This window comes from Cololabis saira, chromosome 4 (assembly GCF_033807715.1).
Source record: "Cololabis saira isolate AMF1-May2022 chromosome 4, fColSai1.1, whole genome shotgun sequence".
NCBI classification, from domain to species: Eukaryota; Metazoa; Chordata; class Actinopteri; order Beloniformes; family Belonidae; genus Cololabis; species Cololabis saira.
Genome location: NC_084590.1, coordinates 33,000,859 through 33,023,639, shown reverse-complemented (window position 1 = coordinate 33,023,639; position 22,781 = coordinate 33,000,859). Strand labels below are relative to the sequence as shown.

At 40.0% G+C, this 22,781-nt stretch overlaps 1 protein-coding gene across 6 annotated transcripts in view; it reads right to left on the bottom strand.

Annotated features, from left to right (window-relative positions):
* Nucleotides 1-598: 598 nt before the first annotated feature.
* LOC133441826 (neprilysin-like) overlaps nt 599-22,781 on the bottom strand; it is a 466,475-nt gene continuing 444,292 nt past the window's right edge. For all 6 annotated transcript variants that reach the window (XM_061719499.1, XM_061719495.1, XM_061719494.1 and 3 more), the window contains 18 exons: nt 21,673-21,768; nt 21,453-21,571; nt 21,282-21,350; nt 20,646-20,780; nt 18,504-18,605; nt 18,257-18,393; nt 18,013-18,106; nt 10,460-10,588; nt 6,876-6,974; nt 6,692-6,769; nt 6,377-6,480; nt 5,968-6,026; nt 5,764-5,883; nt 5,251-5,384; nt 4,792-4,857; nt 3,999-4,094; nt 2,935-3,011; nt 599-2,739 (listed from right to left, as the gene is read on the bottom strand). In XM_061719499.1, the coding sequence (XP_061575483.1) occupies nt 2,640-2,739; nt 2,935-3,011; nt 3,999-4,094; nt 4,792-4,857; nt 5,251-5,384; nt 5,764-5,883; nt 5,968-6,026; nt 6,377-6,480; nt 6,692-6,769; nt 6,876-6,974; nt 10,460-10,588; nt 18,013-18,106; nt 18,257-18,393; nt 18,504-18,605; nt 20,646-20,780; nt 21,282-21,350; nt 21,453-21,571; nt 21,673-21,768 (1,814 nt within the window). In that variant the 3' untranslated portion in view covers nt 599-2,639. The remainder of the gene's footprint in view (nt 2,740-2,934; nt 3,012-3,998; nt 4,095-4,791; nt 4,858-5,250; nt 5,385-5,763; nt 5,884-5,967; nt 6,027-6,376; nt 6,481-6,691; nt 6,770-6,875; nt 6,975-10,459; nt 10,589-18,012; nt 18,107-18,256; nt 18,394-18,503; nt 18,606-20,645; nt 20,781-21,281; nt 21,351-21,452; nt 21,572-21,672; nt 21,769-22,781) is intronic.

The window sequence follows — 22,781 nt, the reverse complement described above, 5'->3', positions numbered from 1 at the left end:
CACGGGAACGCACAAAATTTAGGGGTAAGGCTGAAAAGTAGTGGTAGTGGGTGTATTGGGACAGGGCCCAAGAGCGCCCAAGGTGGAGGGGGAAATGGCCCAACATCCCTCCATCCATTCATACTACATAAGACAGACACCTGAGAATGACTCCACCCCGCCGCCGTGCCCGTCCGCGCACCCCCCGGCCAGGGGAGGCCCGCCCCCTGGACCCGGCCCCACCCCCCCGCGGACACCCCAAAGGAGTCCCTAACGCAGGACATGCACGCAGCCCCCGCCCAGCGACGGCGGACCAAGGCAGCAATGCCCCAGCGCAGACAGCCACCCCCCACCCAGGCAAAGCCGTGCCCTCCGAGTGGGACCCCCACGTCCACAGCTCAGCCCCCCCCAGGAATGGACCGGAGACGCCCGGGCCACAGACCCCCCCCCGGTCAGAGACAGGACCCTTCCTCACAGGCTGTGATTGATGCATTTACTCGTATTTAATACCATAAAGCAGTGGGAGTACTGTACTTCCTTGTGTACATGATTGTCGAGGGCTGATCCAGTGAACACACAGCAATACAAACACCATCAGACAAGTCATCTGCCAGCTTAGTGTTATTTAAAGATTTATTTTGAAAGAAACAATTTTTTTTTAATCATCATTATAAAGTATCTAAAATACAGGCAACTGAGGTATATCTGTATTTCTACTATTAGAGAGGGAGATCACAGAAATAGAAAGACAAAAAAAATTCCCACAAATAAGACCAATACAGCAGGGAAAACACTGAAGACTATACATGACGGTGTATGAAGACGTAGGTGGCTGTGGTGCAACATTTATTGCACTAATCTTTACATTAAAAGGCAAAGGCAAGAAATGTCCACAATGAATCCATTATCGCATCCTCAGATACATTTTAATATAGAAAAAAAGCCGTACAAACTGTTGAATTGAAAGTCACCATCTTGACTCTTTGCTTGGAAAATGTTTCGATTCAAAAGGGAGATCAACATTCCTTTGAAAGGTTCTTTGCGACAACTGCCAGTTGACTTTTGATTTGTCTGAGAATCCCCTGAAACAAGACTGGCAATAAATTGAAGATCACCCTTCTTAGAAGAGCGTTCAACATTTTCTGGTCTCTGTACCATCTTGCCAAGAGCTGGGCAGACTGATACTTTCACATCAGCTTGTTAAAATTAGTTACATCCAGGATAGTTAGTTTGTATGAATTAAAGTTCAGCCATCAACAATTTATAAGTCCTTGTTAGTTCATATAAAAATAGAAATGCAAATACTGCAAGCCCTCTCGTAACTGTTAGGTTGCTAGGCAACTAGTGAAGACTGAAGTCCCTGGTCCAAGCAGTGACTCAGTGGGATTTTAATCTACCTTGCACCACATCGTAGTCCCTTAGTTATGCACTTTTTAAAATACATAATTTGGTAATCGAGTTTATCTGAGCCTTTATCTCTTTTTCTCCCTTTTGGAAAAAGGCCAAGATGGCTATTTCCATCTATTTTTGCTAAACTATGCTAACTGGTAGCATGTTAGCACGCAGGCATGAAAGTGGTGTAGGTTTTTCTTCATAATCTCAAGAAGAAAAGCAAAAATGAGCTGCAAAGAAAAAGTCAAAACACTTCTGCGATACATTTGCTGATCCTTTTTTCTTCCCCTCCCACAAGTGCTCACACAAACACAACTATAAGGCATACCAATTAACTTGACCAACAGCAGGCAGTGATAAATGACTTACAGAGAATGGAACACAAAGACATCCACGCACAGACAAACAGGAGGCTCAGAGGACATGTAAAGAATCTTGAGTCTGTAGATTGTCATGCCAATGATTCATGACCAGCTGTCATAAAAAAAAAAAAGGCAAAAACTTAATTTTGGTTCATTATGTTCACCCGAACAGCAGCGACCTGCCAACTGCAATAGACATTATATAGAACAGTACCTAGTAATCATGTATGCTGCGTGATCATCACACTGAATTACTTATTGGTATATTAAATGAAATACATTTGGATTTTCAGTAATAATTTATCTGGCATAATTTTCTGGATAAACAAAGCCCTGGATTATTAGTACATAGAGTAACTGCATGAAGGCTGAAAGCGGCTGAGGTTTTATTAGAGTGGAACGGCATAGTCCCACATACAATACAGTGGTTCAGCTGGGTTGTGTGTGTGTATAGGAGCATGAGTGGGTGTGTGGTGTATTCATGTATTCATATGCCAGTGGGTTGAGCACATTTTTCTGTCTGCCACTCTTTGCCAACCTCTTGTAGAACATTTTGACTGGAACACATGCACTCAGAGATACACATTGGTGGACTCAAATGAAAAAAGAAGAAAAACCAAGAGGAAAAGGAAATTGTATCCAGTGAGTAGCAGAATATATCAGGCTGGTTGAATAAACTACAGTATCAGATTGGAGAAACAGTGCTCTGTTTATTGTGACGGTGCAGTCGGCTACTGTCCTTAAATGAAGGAGCACACTGCAGTCAGTCCACCAGCCATGGTCCATCCAGTAAAGAGCTAATTGAAGCCTCCAACTCCGTGCACTCCTCCAGCGCTCCAACAGTCAGAGGAGAGAGGTACCGTAGGTCTGGGACAGGGATGGCGATCCATCCCAGAAGTCTTTCAATCACCATACACGGCACACATTGTCAGGGACCATGTAGCTGCTTTTGTTGCAGCTGAATGCTTTGGAGAATTCTGGGAAATTCTGAAGGGAGCCTATTACCCTGTAAAACATATGAAAGGGGGTTGATAGTTGGACTTGAACTTGCGGTGTTAGAAGGTGACTTAAAACTGTAACCTTTGATTAAAATCGCATGCAAACATCAAATTGTTGAGCTACCATGTTAATTTGTTTCCTGTCGTTTGCTGGCAACACAGGGCAGACCGATGTAAGGGAAACACTGTAGGTGTGACTGTACCTGAATTTTCCTGGGCTGTGTACGTCTACTTTAATGGAATTAACAGCTTGTTCTGGTCGGTGTGTCCCACACCAAACCTACAGAAGACAGGATCCAATTAAGTGTAAAATAACAGACCGATTCAAGTTAACTACCGTATTTTCTGGACTATAAGCCGCTACTTTTTTCCTAGGTTTTGAACCGTGCGGCTTATACAAAGGTGCAGCTATTCTGTGGATTTTTCTTCCACCGCTCGGGGCGCTCTAACCGGAATTAGAATCAAAACTAAGACAAAATAAATGCAAAGAAGAATATGCTACTTCTTCTTTAGCAGATAGAAGTAGGTAGAAGCAGATTTCAAACATATAAATAGATAAATAAATACCGGTTATTTTCTCTTGGTTCAGTCCAGTTTTAATAAGCAAAGTTGCTGCCGTGTTAAAAGACACTGTTAGGAAAGGATCTATTTAAGTACAAACATGTACATCATTTACACTTCAAAATCCTTCTGTACATGTAGTAAATATCTAATCTAACAACATAAATATCTGCGACTTGCATATCTTTTTTTTTAAATAAAAGTGGGTGCGGCTTATATACAGGTGCGGCTTGTATATCTTTTTTTTATTGTTTTTTTTTTAAATAGAGCGGGTGCGGCTTATATACAGGTGCGGCTTATAGTCCAGAAAATACGGTATATCAAACAAAGGAGTAAATGACTGAACCATCAGAGCATTTAATCCATTTAAAATTTTAGTTTGAACATTTAAATTATTTGTTTTAATGTTATTTTAAAAATACATTAAATGTACATGAAGGTAACCTTTTATATCATAAGAAAAAAAAAAAGATAAATGGATAAACAACTTCTTCCATTTTATATATATATATATATATATATATATATATATATATATATATATAAACACCGCTGTATACAGTAAGACGTTCGTCTTATTGTCCTTTTCTTTCCTCCAAAGTAGTGGTTCAAATTCAGAATTCAAGTCCTGTAGGTCAAACTTCCTGATGCTGTAGTTGGCCTACCTTACTCTCCCCTTCTGTAATTAAATCAATGCACCCATTACCTGAGCAAAGTTTAGGAAGAAGAGCTGATCATGGGAAAGATCGATGCCAGGCAGCGGTGGTTCCTCTCCATGCTCACTCACATAGTTCCTGTAGGCCTACAATAAACATTCTTATTTCAGAACAACAACAACAAAATCACACCAATACAAATTCTACATTACAAAACTGAATTATTTATGTAAATTACGCCAGCTATCAAATTCTGCGTCTCTACATATCTTTTTAATGGTTGTACAAATAATTTGGTTACTATTTTATGAAAAAAGTAAGCCTCTGGCGATTATATTTTCTAAGTGTAATATATATATATATATATATATATATATATATATATATATATATATATATATATATGTGTGTGTGTGTGTGTGTGTGTGTGTGTTTTCTGGAGGTTAAATAGTGACTTTTTTCGTCCCCAAATGGGTCACCTCATGACTAAATAATAATAAAAAATAGATAAATAAATTTCATTTCATGTCCTGGGTGAGCAACAATCTCAAGATATAGTAGGTGTAATTATAAAAACTTCAAATGTGCTGACAAAAATAATTAATTAAAAAAAATGTGTTTCCTGACAGTTAATTAAAAAAAAAAAAAAAATATCTCATTTAATTTAGAGATGTGAATCCTGTGTTTACCCACGTCCCTCCCCAAGTCAAAAATAGCAGAACCAGCAGTCACCTAATTGATAAAATTACCCATCTATGAATTATTTGTAAGCAGAAGAGAAAAGCAAGTCACACTCTTATCTGATAACTGGAAACCAACTTTGCTCCTTGTTTCAGCTCTTACCTGGTATGCCTGTCGTATTCCTCCATTGTCAGCTATGTTCTCCCCAAGGGTGTTGTTCCCGTTTAACTAGAGGAGGAACAGGGGTAAAGAGAGCACAAGGAAGAAAATCACACTAATCTCTCTGTATTTCAGCAAATTGCAGATATCACTTTTTGGGATATAAGAAATAATTTACCAGTAGACAAAAGAAGCTTTTTTCAAAGAAATGGGACAGAAAAGTAAATACAGAGGAAGGCGCTCGTATATCAACAGAAAATATTAAAAAAAGACACCCGCAGCAGAGAACAGATGATGTTGCAAAACCAGGAGAAAGATTGAAAAATGACAGGCAGATACGTTTTCAAATGTGTCAGGAAAGCTAATAAATGAAGCAGGGCTTATGAGAATATTTGAGAGAGTTTGGAAATAAAAACAAAGATGGTGAGATGAGAAGGGGACAGAGTATCTGCAGCAACGTACATGCAGTCCATTAGCCAGGTCCCAGGAGAAGTTACCATACTGATCAACCATGCACTTTGACAGCTCCAGGAATCTGTGAGTGGATTCTGGTGTCCACCAGTCCTTCAGGTCACCGTCCTTATCATAGTTACGGCCTAAAAACAAACAGATGTGCGGAATTAAAAATAAATAAATAAAAAATAACAATTTAAAACAAATATATTGTTTAAATTAAATTTCTATTGTTACATTTCGGAAGGCATTAACACTTTGATTTTCTGGGTCACAAATATGCTGCTAAGGTTAATTTTAAATATATTTCCAAATGTGCCTGTTTTTTTTTCTTTTTAATTTATTTCAGTAAGTGAATACAGACATCTATGAAGTGGAAAATTACTTCACTTGACCCACCCAAAATGACTCTGGTGCCAAAGTGGTTCTAGTTACAGAGAAAATATTGATATACAAACACTAGCGTAATTTGCCAAAACCATCCCTTGTAGGGAAGGAAAGCAAATAGGTGGAAAATCATACCATTGTCATCAAAGCCATGTGTGATCTCATGACCGATTACCATGCCGATGCCACCAAAGTTGAGAGATTTAGCCTGACCCTTGCTGAAGAAAGGGGGTTGGAGGATACCTGCAGGGAAGACTAACACCAGGAAAAAATATAATAGTTAAAAAAAATAATCCTGCATTGATTATCTTGTCATTTATGACCGAATATGTCAGGTACCTATTTGGTTTTTGCTGGCTGAGTAGAAGGCATTGACAACAGCAGCTCCAGTTACCCACCTGGAGAAAAATATGGATGTTGGACCTAAACAATGATGATGTAAGGAGCATCAAGGCCCATATTTGCTTAAAAAAAGCACACATTAAAATTAACCCACAGTTATTAATACCCAGGCCAATCTTAGCACCCCTGCTGTGCAAAGCTGAACTCTATATGTGAGTAGGAGTTTGTGTGGGAGAGTGAATGCTCTGTTCTGAAAGTGAAGCAGATACTGTAGTGGGTCACAACACGAGCACCATGATATGAAAAGTCACCAATAACTGCTGATTTAAATACTTAACACTGCAGCGTTAAAATTAGAGCACATCTGGAGAGGACCTGTTAATTCTACCCCCGCGAGAAATCTTACTCCTCTTTGTTGACTTTGACTCTGAGTTTCCGCAGGCGTTTTTTCTGCACAAACTCCAGGTTCTGTAGGATGTTTTCAAAGTACTCCTCTGCACTGTAGCTCAGCTAACACCAACACACAGCCAGAAACACAGGAGGATTAGCAGTGATGAGAGCCATCAACACTCGGTCATATTTGCCAGCAAAACTAAAAAGCCAGGAGTTCACTGGGATATTACAGAGTTACAACGTGGCTTTGGTGAAGCCGGTCTTTGTTCTTTCACATTAATTCAGTGAAACATGAGAAACCTTCATCTCTTTATCTTTTCAGACTTACATCTCTATACTCATTGTTAAGGTATCCATCATCCATTATGTTGCCAGAATAGCCGATCTTTTCACGGATCGCTCGGGCCTACAATACACACATTTTAAGAAGAAAAAAAACAAGAGAAATAACTAAGTCATCAGATATCTTAAAGACAGGACATGTTTACACTTGCAGCAGTAATGTTTTGTACCTTCTCCTCAGCTGCTTTCTTGGTCTCTGCATCCATCCAGGTCAAATCATCAAGGTTACTAATGAAAACTTCCCGAATGTCTTTAATCATCTCCTCCATCTGACCTCCGCGTGCACCAGACCACACAAAAAAAAAGGAAAAAAAGTACACAAAACAATCTTGCCACACATAAATTATGCAAAACTACACGTTACTAAATTAGATTTAATAATTATTCACATATCAGCGAAGCATTCAGGCTTTGCGTAGGAATCTGGTCACCAGAGACATAAATATGACTGCTGGTCATATTTGCAGTTATGTTTTTTTTCTCCTTCACATCCCCTGCTCCTCTCTTCCCCTCTGGGTGTGTGCAAGTGATTGTTCTCTCAAGTTAGTGTGCACGAGTTGATGGAACAGGTGAGGTCCTGTGATTGGCCTGTCCTGGAGGTGTCGCTCCAGCCGACGAAACCAGCCTGCTTTTTAAATTGCAGGCTTTCAGCTTCTCTCCTCGCATCTCCCAACCCCTAGTCGGAACTAAAAGATTGCTTCTTTGAATTAAATACATCTTCTTGAGTTACATGTGAACGACCGAAGATTTGTTGTGTCAGTCCAGCGGTAACTGGGACACTCCAAATTATGTATAGGCTCATGTACTGTATATAGTCCATCGTAAATAATAGTAAATTGTTAGAAAGCCGTGTTTTGTTGATTTAGGACCGATGGTTAAAGCTGTGTCATTTGTTTTTGTTCCATTAGGGAAGTTCAGGATTATTTACTAAAGGGTTGTTTAGGGAACTGCTTCGCTCCAGAGGGAAATAAACTGCCGTTTTGACATTGGATTCCTGTTGTGCAGCTGACCTTTCTCGAGACTAGGAACGGTGGGGAACCATACATTAAGTCTCCATTCCCCCTAGACCAGGGACATAGCCTTCCTAAAAGTGTAATAATATGGGTATGATTAAGAAAATTACATTTGTCGGGGTAGCTTTAATAATATAACTACAACAAATATTAATTTTGGATAATGCACTCTCATTTTTGTATCAATTTGTTTTATTAAAATTCTCTGCAGTGCATGTCTGCAGCTGCTCTAAATTCAAGAGCTCCTTCTGAGGAAAGCTCGTCTCACTTGACAGTTTTTTCAGGTTATTGATAACAGAAATTTACCATTTTGTGTAAAGCCATCCAAGAGTTGTAGGTCTTAGTCCTATATCTCCATATACAAGGGAGACGTGCTCAAACAATGTTCAACTACAATAAGCAAACATTTTATGCCATTTATCATAAAGCAGCACCATAGATTGTAAAAAGCAATGGATGAAGCATTAGGTCATGTGACCCATTCGTTTCTGAAAAGCGGTTTTGAAACCTCTTTTTCTTAGTACTGCGTGCAGCCATGTTGTTCACGGCAACACGTTCTCTATATGTCAAAGTTAGCTGTAGAGCTGCTGGTAGACGTTAACAGTGGAATATACCGTTTCATGTGTTGACTTGATGCTGAAATCAAAAACTACTGTTGCGTTTAGCCAATGGTGGGTTAGTACAAAGTGCACATTGCTTTGCTAAGCACTGTAGAATTACAATATGAGGAAGTGATAATGGCTAACCATTGGCTGAGGCGACTATCAATCATATTGGGAAAAAATTAATAAATTGCTTTTCATTAAGTTTCCTGAAGTGATCCCCCTCAGAGTTGTCATGGATGTGAAAGCAAACCAAAAAGACCAAAAACGTTATTTAGTTATTTGAACCAGGCTATAAATATGTTTATTTCTACTCTAAAGTTGGATATTTTGGCATGGGAATCAATGGAGATTTGCTGCATAAGCGAGATAGTCAAGGAACTGCAACAGACTTTGAATCGCATCTGCCTCAACCCAGAAGTTAGCGCAGCATAAAGGCACTTTTGCCATTTTTAGCTATCCATGTGCCCATATAGCTGGAGGTTAAAGGCACTATACGTCCATAGCACTGTACCGTGTATTTTGCACCCTCAATACCTAACATACATACATCTCTCACTACATCTTCCTATTCAGGGTCACCAGGGTGTGCTGGAGGCTATCGCAGCTCTCTTTGGGATAAACCCTTATCCGGTTGCCAGTCCATCGTAGGGCCCAAAATAGACAAACAACCACGCACGCACGCACGCACGCACGCACGCACGCACGCACGCACGCACGCACGCACGCACGCACGCACGCACGCACGCACGCACGCACGCACGCACGCACGCACGCACGCACGCACGCACGCACGCACGCACGCACGCACGCACGCACGCAGTCGTATCCTTATTACAGAATCACCAGTTAGCCTAATATACATGTTTATGGACTGTGGGTGGAAACCAGAGTGTATTGAGAAAACCTATGCAAGAATGAGAAAAAAAAAAAAAAGTATAAATTCCACCCAGAAAGACTAGAACATCCTGAACCCTCAAAAGTACAGCTTTAACACCACAGTGCTTAACCAGAGTCTCTGTACAGTAGCAAACAAGTCATGAAAATGACATCATCGTGTATTTTAGCTTAATTTGTGAAACTGCAACACTTTGTGCTGTATGACAATGTAGAGCTCTGTGCACGTAGCAGCATTATGCAGCTGAACCTCTCAGCTTAAGGAGAGAAAATAAAAGAAGGAGGAGAGGAGGGCTGTAAGCCTTTAACTGTGCAAACAGACCTATGTTTTAACATTGCTGTGTCTTTAGAGTTATAATGATGAAGTACAGAGAATAAAAAAATAAATAAATGGAGTTTAAAAAAAGTGATTTCTCTGATCGTTATGGACATCAAACCAAGATAGGCAATATAAGTCTGAAATAGGTCATATTAAATGTAAAGAGAATATATATTTTTACGAGTTAAAACTATCCTTTACAAACTGAATACATTTTCACAGAATTTTCTTTAAATTAAAAATCTCCATTTTAAATTGCAGTACAGGCAAGAACTCTCAAACATTTGTTAACGCCCTCTAAGTAGGTAGCAGCTGACATGTCTGACATATACTGGGCTTCTGCGGCTTGTGAGGATTAAAGTATGTCTGCTAGCTGTCACCTCACTTGAACACATATTGCATGACCACGCATTTGAGAACATGGGTGGTGATACGTACGTAAATGCTCAAAGCAGCCTATATCATTTTTCACTTAACCAAACACAACGTGGTGTTTGATATGAGAGCTACATGCCAAAGCACTCAAGCACCCAGAGGATGACGGCAATCTATTACATCCGATACGTTCAGATTACGACAGTGTCTCACACACACACACACGTGCCACCAAGTTGAGATTTACAGTGTGGGTGGTTTGAGAGTGATAAGGACACCTTGCTCAGATGCTTTCAATGGATGTTATGGAAAAACAACACTGTGGCAAAGACAAGCCAAAGGTGACCAAAATACACAGATTTCCCCGAAACAGTAGTTTACACAGTTTATGTATAAGTAACTGAATACGTCAACACCCATATTGTTTTTTTTTGCCTATTTCTCTATAATCAGTTAATAAAATCAATAAAGAATTCCTATTTTTTTTTAATCTTGCGATAGATCTATGCTTATCTAATGATATTAAGCCCATTTCACCCTCTACTGACCAGTTCTTTACTCTTTTCAGAGAAGGCCTCCTGCACGTACAGCCGTCCCACAGCATTGTCCATGTTGCTGTTGACGTAGAGCGCACACTGTCGCCACACAGCTGCCTCTGACGTTGTGCCAGACAGAGCCTGCAGGGAAAGCAAGGAGGCACAGATAAAGCATGAACCAGGCAGCATATTGATTAGAGATGTATAGCAATCATTTACATGTGCCCTCACCATTCATTTGCATAACAGTTTGGATAATAAGACTTGTGAAAGAAGGTCAATGATTGTGAAGACTTAAAGATGTGTATATAAAAAAAATAATAGTAAAACAAAAACTGGAGTAGTAATATATATATATATGAAGTTGAGTAAACATCTTCATTTTTAACTTGTCACATACTGATTATTAGTAAAGAGCCCTTCTTGTAATATTTTAATGCACTCAATGTCCCTTTATAGTTAATATTTGAAAATTATTCTGCAAATGCATACCGACAGCTATCCTTCTCCATTGGTAACTGACAGTTGCGTGAAGACTGTTAGCGTTTAGGCTACCCTTGGTGGGCCCAGCATTAATCAGACTGTAAGTGTGTCACAGGTAAGGGGAGATGACCAGGGGGATATTCAGTCTACCTGTCAGTGACTGAATAATAATGATATGCCATTCTCCAATCGTTTGTGTTTGGAGTTAATTAGCACTGTTTACAGGATGTTAAAAGATAAAGATGTACTTTATTGATCCCAGGACTGGGAAATTATTGTGCAACAGCAGCAAAACATACAGAAACAAAAAGAAAGCGACAGCTCAACATAAAACATAGATATATTAGTAGTAACAGTAATATCTAAAAATGTATATACATGTTTACATCTTATACATACTGTATATAATGGTAAGTGTGCAGCAGAAATTATAAAGAGTAAGAAATGTGCAAATGTTGACTTGTGCACAGAGTTTGACTGCAATCGTAGTTTTAAAATGCATGTGAACAATTTTGCCTGAAATTAATTGCAGTTGAGAGTAAAGATAATCCTCCATGAACACTGAACAGGTCTGCATATGCCCTACAGTTCCTGCCCCTTGACTTCTGGGTCAAAGCCCTTGACTTTGAACCACAAGTGTAAAGAAATGCTTAAAGAGAAGAAAAAAAACAAACAAAGCATACAGGACAAGAAATGCACATAGTTGCAAGTTCTTCACGGGGAGAACCTAACACAGCGGGAATCAAGCAGGGGAACTTCTAACCGGCATGCGACTGCACCAACCACCAGGCCACCGGGGTGGCATTTACTGTAGCTTGGAACAGTGCTGTGCTTAATTATGCTGAAAGAGAGTCACTCAACAAACATGTTGACATTGCAACACTGCTGATGGGTAAATGGTTCTATTGAGACGGTAGGATTTGGAAAGTTCTTAAAAAGGACAAAGGGCATACTTGCCAACTGATCAATGGAATAAGTGGACTCGATGCAAGCTCATTATTCCAAACGGTAGCTGCAATCAGGTGATTATGTTTGAGCAGCCTGTAGCAGTTTGTTTTTTTATTTTAAGCAACTAGCTAATATATTTTAAGCACACTTTCAGTTGACTCAGTCCAACACTTTGCAGAAGTGTTAAGTGTGTCAGTCTACACCGGAGTCTGATCAACATTGAAGTATGAAACAGGCTATTTTAGATGACTATGATCACTGACAAATTTTACCACACTTTAAGACTGAAGAGTAATAGTTTGATAAATGAAATGAGTTGCAACTACTTAAAAACCTGTCATAGGTTCATACACATATTTTTCCGAGTAGTTTGAACACATTTATTTTTTCAATCTATCAGTATACTTGAATATATCGATTAGTTTCAGACATAGCCCTCGAATAATTTGAGTTGTCGCTGACATTTACCCTCTGACTGTTTCTCCGTGCGGTGCTGGAAAGCTGTGACATCTTAAAATCCTGGCCCTGAGCGCGAATGCCTGTTGTTACTAGGATGAAACTTCTAAAACGTTCATGTTCAAATAGAAATCAAGTCATATTGGCTACAGGAGTTGTTTTTTGCTGCATTATCTTTGGCGCTGGATAGAAGATTTTGTGCTGTGGCATGTTACACACTTTGGAGCAGCTAACGGTCTACATTTTGCAAGCTACGTTTACCGCCATTGGAGCGCTTTTGTGGTAAGTTTAATTTTTTTTCTGACCATATTTCTCTGTTGTAGCACAATTTTTCGTCGTCATAAATGGAGAATTGTAGTGTATGACCTTGGTGTTTATAGCCCTAGTGTCTTCTGCATGCACACGTTACAGCAAAGTCATGCTCATAATCTCTTGCCATTTTAAAATAGGTTTTCTGAAGCCGTTTCTGGAGTGCTAAATTGACAGGCAGATTATAAACTGTCTTGTGGATTCAGTGTTTTGTCAAGAGTGTGCACTGTTGCGTAAAACATTTATGCATACTGTCCAGCCCTGTTTCCACCCTGAGCGGTTTGGTCCGGTATTTTGTGCGTTTCCATTATAAAATGGTCCCATTAAGCCGAACCATAACTATCATTTTTGGGGCCTCATTGTTTGTAGGTCCATAGAAAAATGGCGTGGTATGCTAAGGGCAGAGCTTCACACACACACTCCACCAATCCGTTGATTGGCAGACAGAAAACGTCACTACCCACGTCAAAAGCAAGCGCGAGACCAGCGCGAGCTTTTGTAAACATTCCTCGCCGCCCGCAATCTTCACTCAAACAACGTGGCATGGAATGTATATACAAAGTACCATTTGAGCTGACATTAACAGACAACTTTTCATGTTTCAGTTGTTGGAACTAAATGATACAGTAAGTGTGACTGTATTGTTGATGGACATCTGATGACACAAGAAAGATTTATTTTGATCCAACACTGGTAGAATTAATATTGCTTTCAGAATAAGCCAGATGTTACCAAATAGATTTGGGAGAAAAAAATATATAAAAACCTAATTACTCTTATTTTATTTCCCTTTGTCCAAGTATAGGGAATGGCTGCTCAAGCCCTGTCTCAACAGATATTGTGAGATAACTGATAACTGACATTGATCTCACACCCAGAATCAGTGGATGAGCTGAAGGACATTATAAAAGAAAAGTTCAGGCTTGACTGGGACTTGAGCTTATCATATGAAGACCCACACTTTGACAGGCAGCATTGTTCACTTGTAGATATTGAGGAGCTTCCACAGAAGGCTGTTGTAAAAGTTGTGAGACCAAAGAATGATCCTAGTTCAGTTGCATCAGATGACACTATAATACTACCCCATGCCATGACTCCAGACAGGGTGGAAAGATGGCCCCACGACTTCCCTATTCCTACGTTTTCCTATCAGGTAGAACTCATACTTTGTAAGGGGGACATTGCCTATTAGCGAACATGAAAGGTTCTCAAATGTCTAGGGGACAAAAGCATGACATTCTTGAAACTCCTGCAGCATGCCCCAGTGATCGGGAAGTATCAGTGGCAGTTGAAGCTTTAGTCACCAAGCATCCTTGTCTAAAGGAGCACAGACGAATTGGTATGGGTGGAAAAATAGCCTGAAGTTTAAGATGGGTAACTTTCGGGCTAAGTTGAGTCGGGCTGTATATCAAGAAATAGCCGTGATTTCGGCAAGTAGAAATAACCCAGACAAGCAATTGCCACACAACCTCAATTCAATTCCCAATTTACTGTACTTTAATTTTCCCAAATGATGTTGCAGTATTTGAGCTAACAGAGGGTTTTTTTCTTTAAAGAAGAAAAAAAAAAAAATTTGTTTATCCACGCCGAATACTGTTAAAAGATTGTGAATTTCTTTATTGCCATTATTGTAAGCTTGTGCTTAAAGTGGATGTTTCAGAATTATTTTCTAATAACATTTGGTGGATTTATTTGGGCTTGCCAGAGATTCTTTTTTTTGATGAAAATAAATGGAAGGGAATTTAGTTTCTCATTTATTACTGTTGCCCATCAAAATGTCAATTGTGAAAGAAGATTGCAGCCCGTTTCCCCATTGCACTCTAAGGGCCCGATTTACTAAGATCCTAAATAAAGAGTACTAAATTGCGTGTGCACTGAAAAAGTTTGCGCGTGCTGTTGTTGCGTGGTTTGCGGGTGATCAACTAAGATTGCGTGCGCAATTGATAACAGGTGCAAACAGCAGTATTTAAATGAGGTGTTGCGTGTCTTAAGGTTTGCGAGCGCAAAATCTGCGCCATGGAGAGTGGATGGAATGCACAGTCACAAGTCACAAGCGCAAAATGAAATTTGACGAGTTGGAGTTAGAGATATTAGTGGAAGAGGCAAATAAACACATTCATGAACTACAGCAATTGAAATTTAAACATTACCAAAAGAAACGCAATATCGGAGAAAACCTGCGATAGAATAAATGCAGTTGGTAAGACAAAAAACGGAAAAACGTCTGGTTTTTCATATTTCAATTTTAAGCACAGATCAAAAATACGAAATAAAAAAACGGGCCACAGGACTGAATTTGATTTTAATATTGAATTGGTCGGGTTTACGTGACCCCGCGGTGCTCGGCATGATCTGAGGAGAAAAAGACATCAGACACAGAGCTGGAGAGCGCTTTGATTCATCTATTTATGAGTTAAGTTTTTATTCAGATGTCCACAGTATATTGCAAATATTATATATTATATAGCAAACACTGACAGTAAATGTTTGACAGACGGGACCATCATATGGCCGTCGATTTAACGCAGAACCATAATTCAGGCGAAGCTGCAGTCTCTGCGTTGATCCTGACACAGCGGGTCGGAGCGGATTTGGTCATGATGTTTAACCTGTGTTTTGTGATTAATAAGCACGGGTTTTAATTAAATGTAATTTACGAAGGATGATTTCACGTTCAATAAGATAAGTAATCAATAAAATACAAAGTTTTGGCACAAAGGCTTGGCCTGCTTGTGGGCGAGTGGAGGGGGGCACATTAAAAGAAGGTGGAAAGATATAAGGCGGAGAACTAAAGAAAAAGTGGCCTTTAATAAAACTTGTGCAACCCTTTTTAAAATAGCATGCAGCAGAATAAAGACTCTCTCTCTCTGCGTATTCTTTGATTTTGGATGTCGCCTCCTTGCCACAATAACAGCAGCAGCAGATTAGCACCTTCCTTTCGAACGTATTAAATACAGACGCAATCACAATACGCGCAATTACTTTCAGGCTTGGTAAATCTCATTGCGCGTGGTAAATGGAGCAATTTGCATCTTCCCCTCCCAGTATTTAGCGTGTTCTGCCGGGTACGCCCCATATTGATTATTCATCAGGGCAAAAGTACTAAATGGATTGCGTGTGCAATTTAGCGCATTTCAGAGACGCAATCCTCTTTGCACGCTGTTAGTAGATCAGCTGGCACTTTGGTTTGCGGGTGCTGTCAAGTTTGCACAGGTTTTAACACACGCAAACCTTTAGTAAATCGGGCCCTAAGTGTAAGATAACTGTTAGAGAAGCTGTCTAAAGTTATTTAATACATTTGTAACTTAAATTTATATTGTTTGTCTTGTGTTTTTACATGTGTAATTTTTTCAACCTTCCACTCAACTACACTGGGAAAAGGCTCCCCAGCCATCTTAATTTGGTTCCTCATCAATACAAAAAATTAGTCTGGTTCCTCTGGATTCAACTTTGACTTTCAGAGGATGCAAAAGAAGCTGCCTCTGGACACCGTAGGATAGACACCCAAGCAATTAAGTAACTAAACACGAGACATAAGCAGAGTGATGACCGGGCTAGATTCAATAAAAAAAAAAAACAGCTTGTAGCTGATTTGGAACGCTGATGTATAATTTATAAGTTTTGTAGTAAAAACATGTTGATCCAAGGTGTTATTGGTTTTTCTTCAGCAATCTTGGTTGTTCTTTGACCTTCCTGTATAATTAAAGCCGACACTACCCAACTCAGTAACTTAGTTAATAATGATTCCAAAACACCTTAATATAAGATGTTTATTCTTATATTTCTAGTCAAAAAACAAATACAAATTAAAGCTGCAAGCAGCGATGAACGGGCCCTTGCGTGTGCAATTTTCACCAATAAAGGTCAAGGACTCAGAACTAAGTCCGATGACACCACCCAAGACTCTCTATGTCAAACCAATCAAAAGTTATGGCAGAAAATAGGATCTACCAAATATCGACCAATGAGAAGAAGAGTCGGGGCTCATTCATGCCAATGATGACACCACCCACAACTCTCTATGTCAAACCATTCAAAAGTTATGGCAAAAAGTAGGAACTATCTAATTTGGACCAATCAGAAGGGGGGGCGCGCGCTTTTTGGCGTCTAGCCTCGCCAAGGTAACGCTTTTGACTGAGAAAAGTAATGAGCATCGTCGCAGGATGGAGACGCACATTTTGATGTATAACACACCTGGGTGCACGTTACGGTTCGGGCGAAGAAATGGCATAAATTGCACCAAAATTACATGATTAATTAAAAATGGCCGACTTCCTGTTCGGCATCGGCCATGGCGCCAAGAAACTTTTCTTTAAGTTGCGACATGATACAGGTGTGTACCGATTTTCGTGAATGTACGTCAAACCGTATTGTGGGGCTTGAGGTACGAAATTTTCCCATTAATGCAAATCATTAAATATCAAATTTTTCACCAGGCCTGGCTTGCGTGCAAAATTTGGTGACTTTTGGGGCACGTTTAGGGGGGCAAAAAGGCCCTCATTTCATCGGATGAAAAACGAGAAAAATAAAAAAATTCCTACAGATACAATAGTCAGTGTTCGGGCCCTAAATATGGCTTTTTTATTTCTCCATCCATCCATCCATCCATCCATACATCCATCTTCCATATCCGCTTATCTGGAACTGGGTTGCGGGGGCAGCAGTCTCAACAGAGATGCCCAGACTTCCTTCACCCCAGACACTTCCTCCTCTTCCGAGGGGAGTCCGAGGCGTTCCCAGGCCAGCCGAGAGACAGTCTCTCCAGCGTGTCCTGGGTCTTCCCCGGGGTCTCCTCCCGGTGGGACATGCCTGGAACACCTCCCTAGGGAGGAGGGACATGCCTGGAACACCTCCCTAGGGAGGCGTCCAGGAGGATCCGGTACAGATGCCCAAGCCACCTCAGCTGACTCCTCTCAATGTGAAGGAGTAGCGGCTCGACTCCGAGCTCCTCCCGGGTGACCGAACTCCTCACCCTATCTCTAAGGGAGCGTCCAGCCACCCTGCGGAGGAAACTCATCTCGGCCGCTTGTATCCACGATCTTGTCCTTTCGGTCACTACCCAAAGTTCAAGACCATAGGTGAGGGCGGGAGCGTAGATTGACCGTTAAATCAAGAGCTTCGCCTTTTAACTCAGCTCTTTCTTCACCACGACGGTCCGGTACACCGACCGCATAACTGTGGACGCTGCACCGATCCCTCTGTCAATCTCACGTTCCATCTTTCCTTCACTTTTTTATTTCTATATTCATTTATTTTACAATAGTATCCATGAGCATTGGTTGTTGAATTTAACTCATAATTAAGCACATAATTATTAAGATAACCAGAGAAAAATAAAATGAAAAATATATTTCAGACTGGATACGTACCTTGCGAAAAGCTTTCCTTGTGTCTCTGTAAGCTCTGCTAAGGCCCACCACCATATTCATAGAAAAACGCCACAACAAGTAGTTCTGCAGATCCCTGGGAGGATTGAAATCATGGTCAAAGAGACTTCCTTACACAAAGCTACGATACACGACCAACGGATGAACAGTTTATAATCATTGCACGCCATGTGGTTCTCGCCACAAAAGTACACCATTACACAAACAGACCACTGAACATACAAACCTCTTTGAGTATTTGGCCAGAACAAGGTTGAGTCTTCTGTAATAGTTGGGGGAATAATTTAAGATTTTTTCTGTGTCAGGAATGCTGATGTTGACTGTATCCATTATCTTAGCTGTGAAGTAACTCCAGTTGAATACCTTCAGGTTGAGCAATGGAAAAAAAAATAAAAAATAAAATCCACACACAGAGACAAGAAAAGGCAAAGACCAAAATAAAAAATTCTGTTGAGCAAGTAACTTATTTTTACCTGTGAATCGACCTCAAGGGTGAAATTGGCATTAAGGTCCCCAAGCTCCATCTTATTGTAAAGCAGCACCGGGTTGTTTCTATCTTCCGGTGTGTCAGTGGCCTTGAAAAGAGTATCAGAAATAGAAATCAAGAAAGCCATCACAACCTTGTTATTTCCCCACACATGCATGCACATTCAGTGCAGCTCCAGAAGCATCAAACATATTTAGCGTCCCAGGAGGCGTCATGTCTGTAAATGTCAGAGCTGGAATGGTTTAAGTGTCTAGTAAAATTCGGCATTCGAGTATGGGGGTGTGGGAGTGGAGCATGTTTTTGAGCAGAACAGAGGCCAAGCCAAAACAACAAAACAAGGGGAGAAAGTTAATGGGAATCCTGCCGGATAACTGCTTGTTTCAGCCACTCTGGACAAGATAGATGTTTCAGCTACAATTAAATAACAACGCTCAAACTACTAACAAAAAACAAGTATGTAAAGCCAGACATTTTTCATTGCTACTGGGAAAAACCTGACATCTGCCGAAGGAAAGGTTTGGAGCTCAGATATATTGATTGGTGGCAGCTTTATAGCATGAGAGAACTTTGTGGAAATACAACTGCTGGCAAAAAAACAAAAAAGGAACAACTGCACTTTCGGATATTCATTCAGCCGTTTTATTCATAGGGGAAAGAATTCACAGTCATGATAAAACAGTTTTTAAAAACAGCTCAACATTCTGGCTTTGTAAAACATTGTGTGTGTGTGTATATGTGTGTCTAAGCCTGAATATGAAACTTCATTGGCAGTTAAAACAGAATCCTTGCAGACCTCAATGGGCTTGTCCGTGGATTGACAGACAGGAAACGGCTCTGACAAAGGAGCCGTCAACCGAAAGAATGGAAAAGATTTTGAAACTCCTTCAAAAAGGTAATACAACATGAAATGTGGCAAGTGATGAAAATTTGTGGCAAGTATCACGAAAGTGGTATGGTAGCGTAAGCAAAATATACAAATACGCGACAGAAGACGTGGGTCAGGACAGAAAGCTAAAAAAAAAAAAAAAACCTGAATAGATGTACAAAAAAAAAAAACAAGGTGCAAGAACAAGCGTCAATGTTAAGGACCAAAAAGAGAAACTGGCTGAAGAAAATTGAATTTGAATTATGAAAGTGATGGGACTGCATTAGGAAAAGAAAGAGCATGCTGAATCTTTGGTCCAATGAGACATCTGAAGAGAAGATGTACATTTGTGCAGACAGTGATGATACATGTTTGCGTTTCGGGTAAAGCACCGGTAAAGCACACGGTCATTAATTTGACAGTAAATGCATGTGGAAATCAAAAATCTTTTCTCATTCTGTCAATCGAAAGTCAGTTAGATGATCAAGTCATTTTTCAGGATAATGAGTCTTGCCAGAAGGCAAAGACATTAAAAGTTTTCTTTAGGAAAAATATCAACTGAACAAGTCATAAAAACAGCCCCTATCTCAATCTGATCTAAAATTTATGGTGGAAATGGAAAAAACTAAATAATGATGGAAAAAAAAAATGATGTACTTTTTTTTAAGGAAGAAAATATGTTTTTCGTAAGTCCGTGCCTCAAAAAATTCATGATTCTGTGATTACACATTTTTTCCCCTCTACTCGGGGGTTGGGGGGTGGGGGATGGGTAACAAACAAAACAACTTAGAAGAACTTGAACACTGAATGCTCTGGGCCTCTGCCTTCCCGACAGCGGCAGTGCAAGTCTTCCAGCAGCACATGGGTTCGATTGGGCGCATCTCAGGAACTTCTGCTCCATAATTGTCCCCCTTCAATTTCATGTTCCAGCTCTGAATTAACTCAATATAATTTTGATTCATCCAGAATTATCATGATGGAGAAAAGGGTTCTCTTGTTTAATTCCTGTAACTATAAACAGCCTATAAACAGTTATTCAGCCATATTTTGTGCTGAAAAGAAACCATTAAAGCATGTGTGTAACAAAAGGGTTAAGAACACCAGTTTATGTACAAAATATTTTTTTTACAGGCTTGCCTTCAGCGATTATGCCAATTAGCCATATGGAACTAATGCCGAGTTCCAGCTGAACAAAGGCAGCTGTCTATTTTTAAATTCACCAATATTTTATCTTCGTCCGTGTAAAGATAAAGACTTGCTTACGTTGGCAATGTCCCTCTCCAAGTCAATTATTCGTGTCACTTCCTCCCTTATACGGGTCTCATTGACTTCCAGTCCTCGGTCGGAGCGAATCAGCTTGGCGAGGTCGATCATGAACTGCTCGTAGGCTCGGCATGCCTGTGGAACAGACCTTTTAATGATATTTGCAGTCATAAAAACAGGCAGAGATGCACCCGTTTGATATGACAAGTATGAGATTCACTGTGAATACTGCTCTCTGCAGTTCCCCATCAACTGTTGACTGACATGCAAAGTAGAACCGGAGCAGAGGATCGTCTCCTTCACCCACACAACATCTGGCTTGGATTTGGAGAGAATCAAATTTTGTTTGTCTGACTTGGTTTACTGCCTTGGAGCAATTCGTTTTTCGTTTCTTCTTAATGATATGCACACTTGTTACAAAGGCATGTTAAGTGTGTAAATAAAAAAATAAAAAAAACTTAATGATTTAAGTTTTTGATGTTTACGCAGATGCCCCCACCGTCATCTGTTGGGTATTTCCCTTCCCAGAACAAAACTCCGGGAGGCATGGAACCAGACCTGGTTGCGTTGAACACACGGAGCTCCTTTCATTACGCATTAAATAAGCATGTGTATGCATTTAAAATGTAGACACACCTCTGCATAGGGACCGCTGCACGCATAGTAATCTCTGGATAAGAGGCCGAGGCTCAACTGCTGGTCAAACTGTCAAATCATGGCACAAAAAAAAAAAAAAGATCATGTTTAATTGCCCAAGTGAGTATGAACAAAAAGATCAATGTTTTCCTGCTACTTATGTACACATACGTGAATGATGTGTGAGTTGGAGTCCCTGTCATCAGTGCCGACATAAAAATTAACCAAGAGTTGAGTTCCATATTTCTCATTTAACCTGGCAATAACATCCTCCAGCCTCCAAGTTTTTCCTAAAGGGGGAAGAAATAAGGATGAATGAAGGGGAAATTAAATATCACAAATTGCACTATACTGCATGAGAGTGTGAGAAAAAAACAAATGTATACTACACCATAGTCGGTTTCCCAGTTATCGACAGCTATGGGCCAGTCGAACATGTCAGATAGCGTATCGAGCAAAGGTTCTCCTCCCCTTTGCTCAATTAAACCTTAAATGAAGCAAAAATCAAACAAATTGGTGTTATCTGGTAGATGACATCATTTTACACTGATCTTCAGACGCGTTCATTTTCCACTCCACTCTGCCTTTCTTAGGCTGCAGCGATGACAATAAAAAAGGGCTTATTTCTCATCCTGTACTCACACTAATATTTAATGTTACAAACTTTGTATATCCAAGAGCAGCATAGGAAAAAAATATCCTCTAAATCTAATCATAGCAAACATGCGTGATGTATCCACATAGTGGGTATAGCTTGCCTGCTAATGACACACCTGCAAGATGTGTTGTCAAATCTGGAAAAGGATTCAAAGATTTGTTTTATAGGACTATTAAACATCAGCTGAAATCTATAACTACGATACAGGAGGATGTTGCCAGCGTTGACAACTCCACCTTGTTGTTACCTGTAATTTTAAAAGAAACTTAAATGCCCCATAAGTACTGAGCAGCTACTGTATACTTACAGAAGGAATTCCTCCTTTACACTAAAATTCCCAGTTCATTCTCCCTTGGCCCTCAGTACCTACGTTTAACAGCTAATAATAACAGAGGAGGTTTTTATAACTACTGATTTATGATGAAATTACTGTATGTGTATATGGTAAATGTTTAAAAATTACAGTACGAGTCATAGAGTCATGGGCTGCATTGTGAAAAGTTTTGGTCTGTGTAAAGTGTGGAAAAGCCAAACGTTCATTGCAATTTTAGGAAGAACTAATTTTAGAAAACATGTTGCTTAAAGCGACACTACGTAACTTTTCCACCTTAATATCATATTTCCAGAGTCATTGTGATGGTACATCAACTTCCAACAGGTTTAATGACACCTCTTTCATGATCTGAGGGAGTCTGTATGGCCTTCACTGGCACTATGTAACTTTGAGGAGCATGGTAGGAACCCTGCCACACTAAAAAACTACAAATTTTACGGCTTTGACTGCTTTACGGCACATACGTCACTTCCCCCTCCTTCCCGATTCGCAGTCGAGACGAAAATGG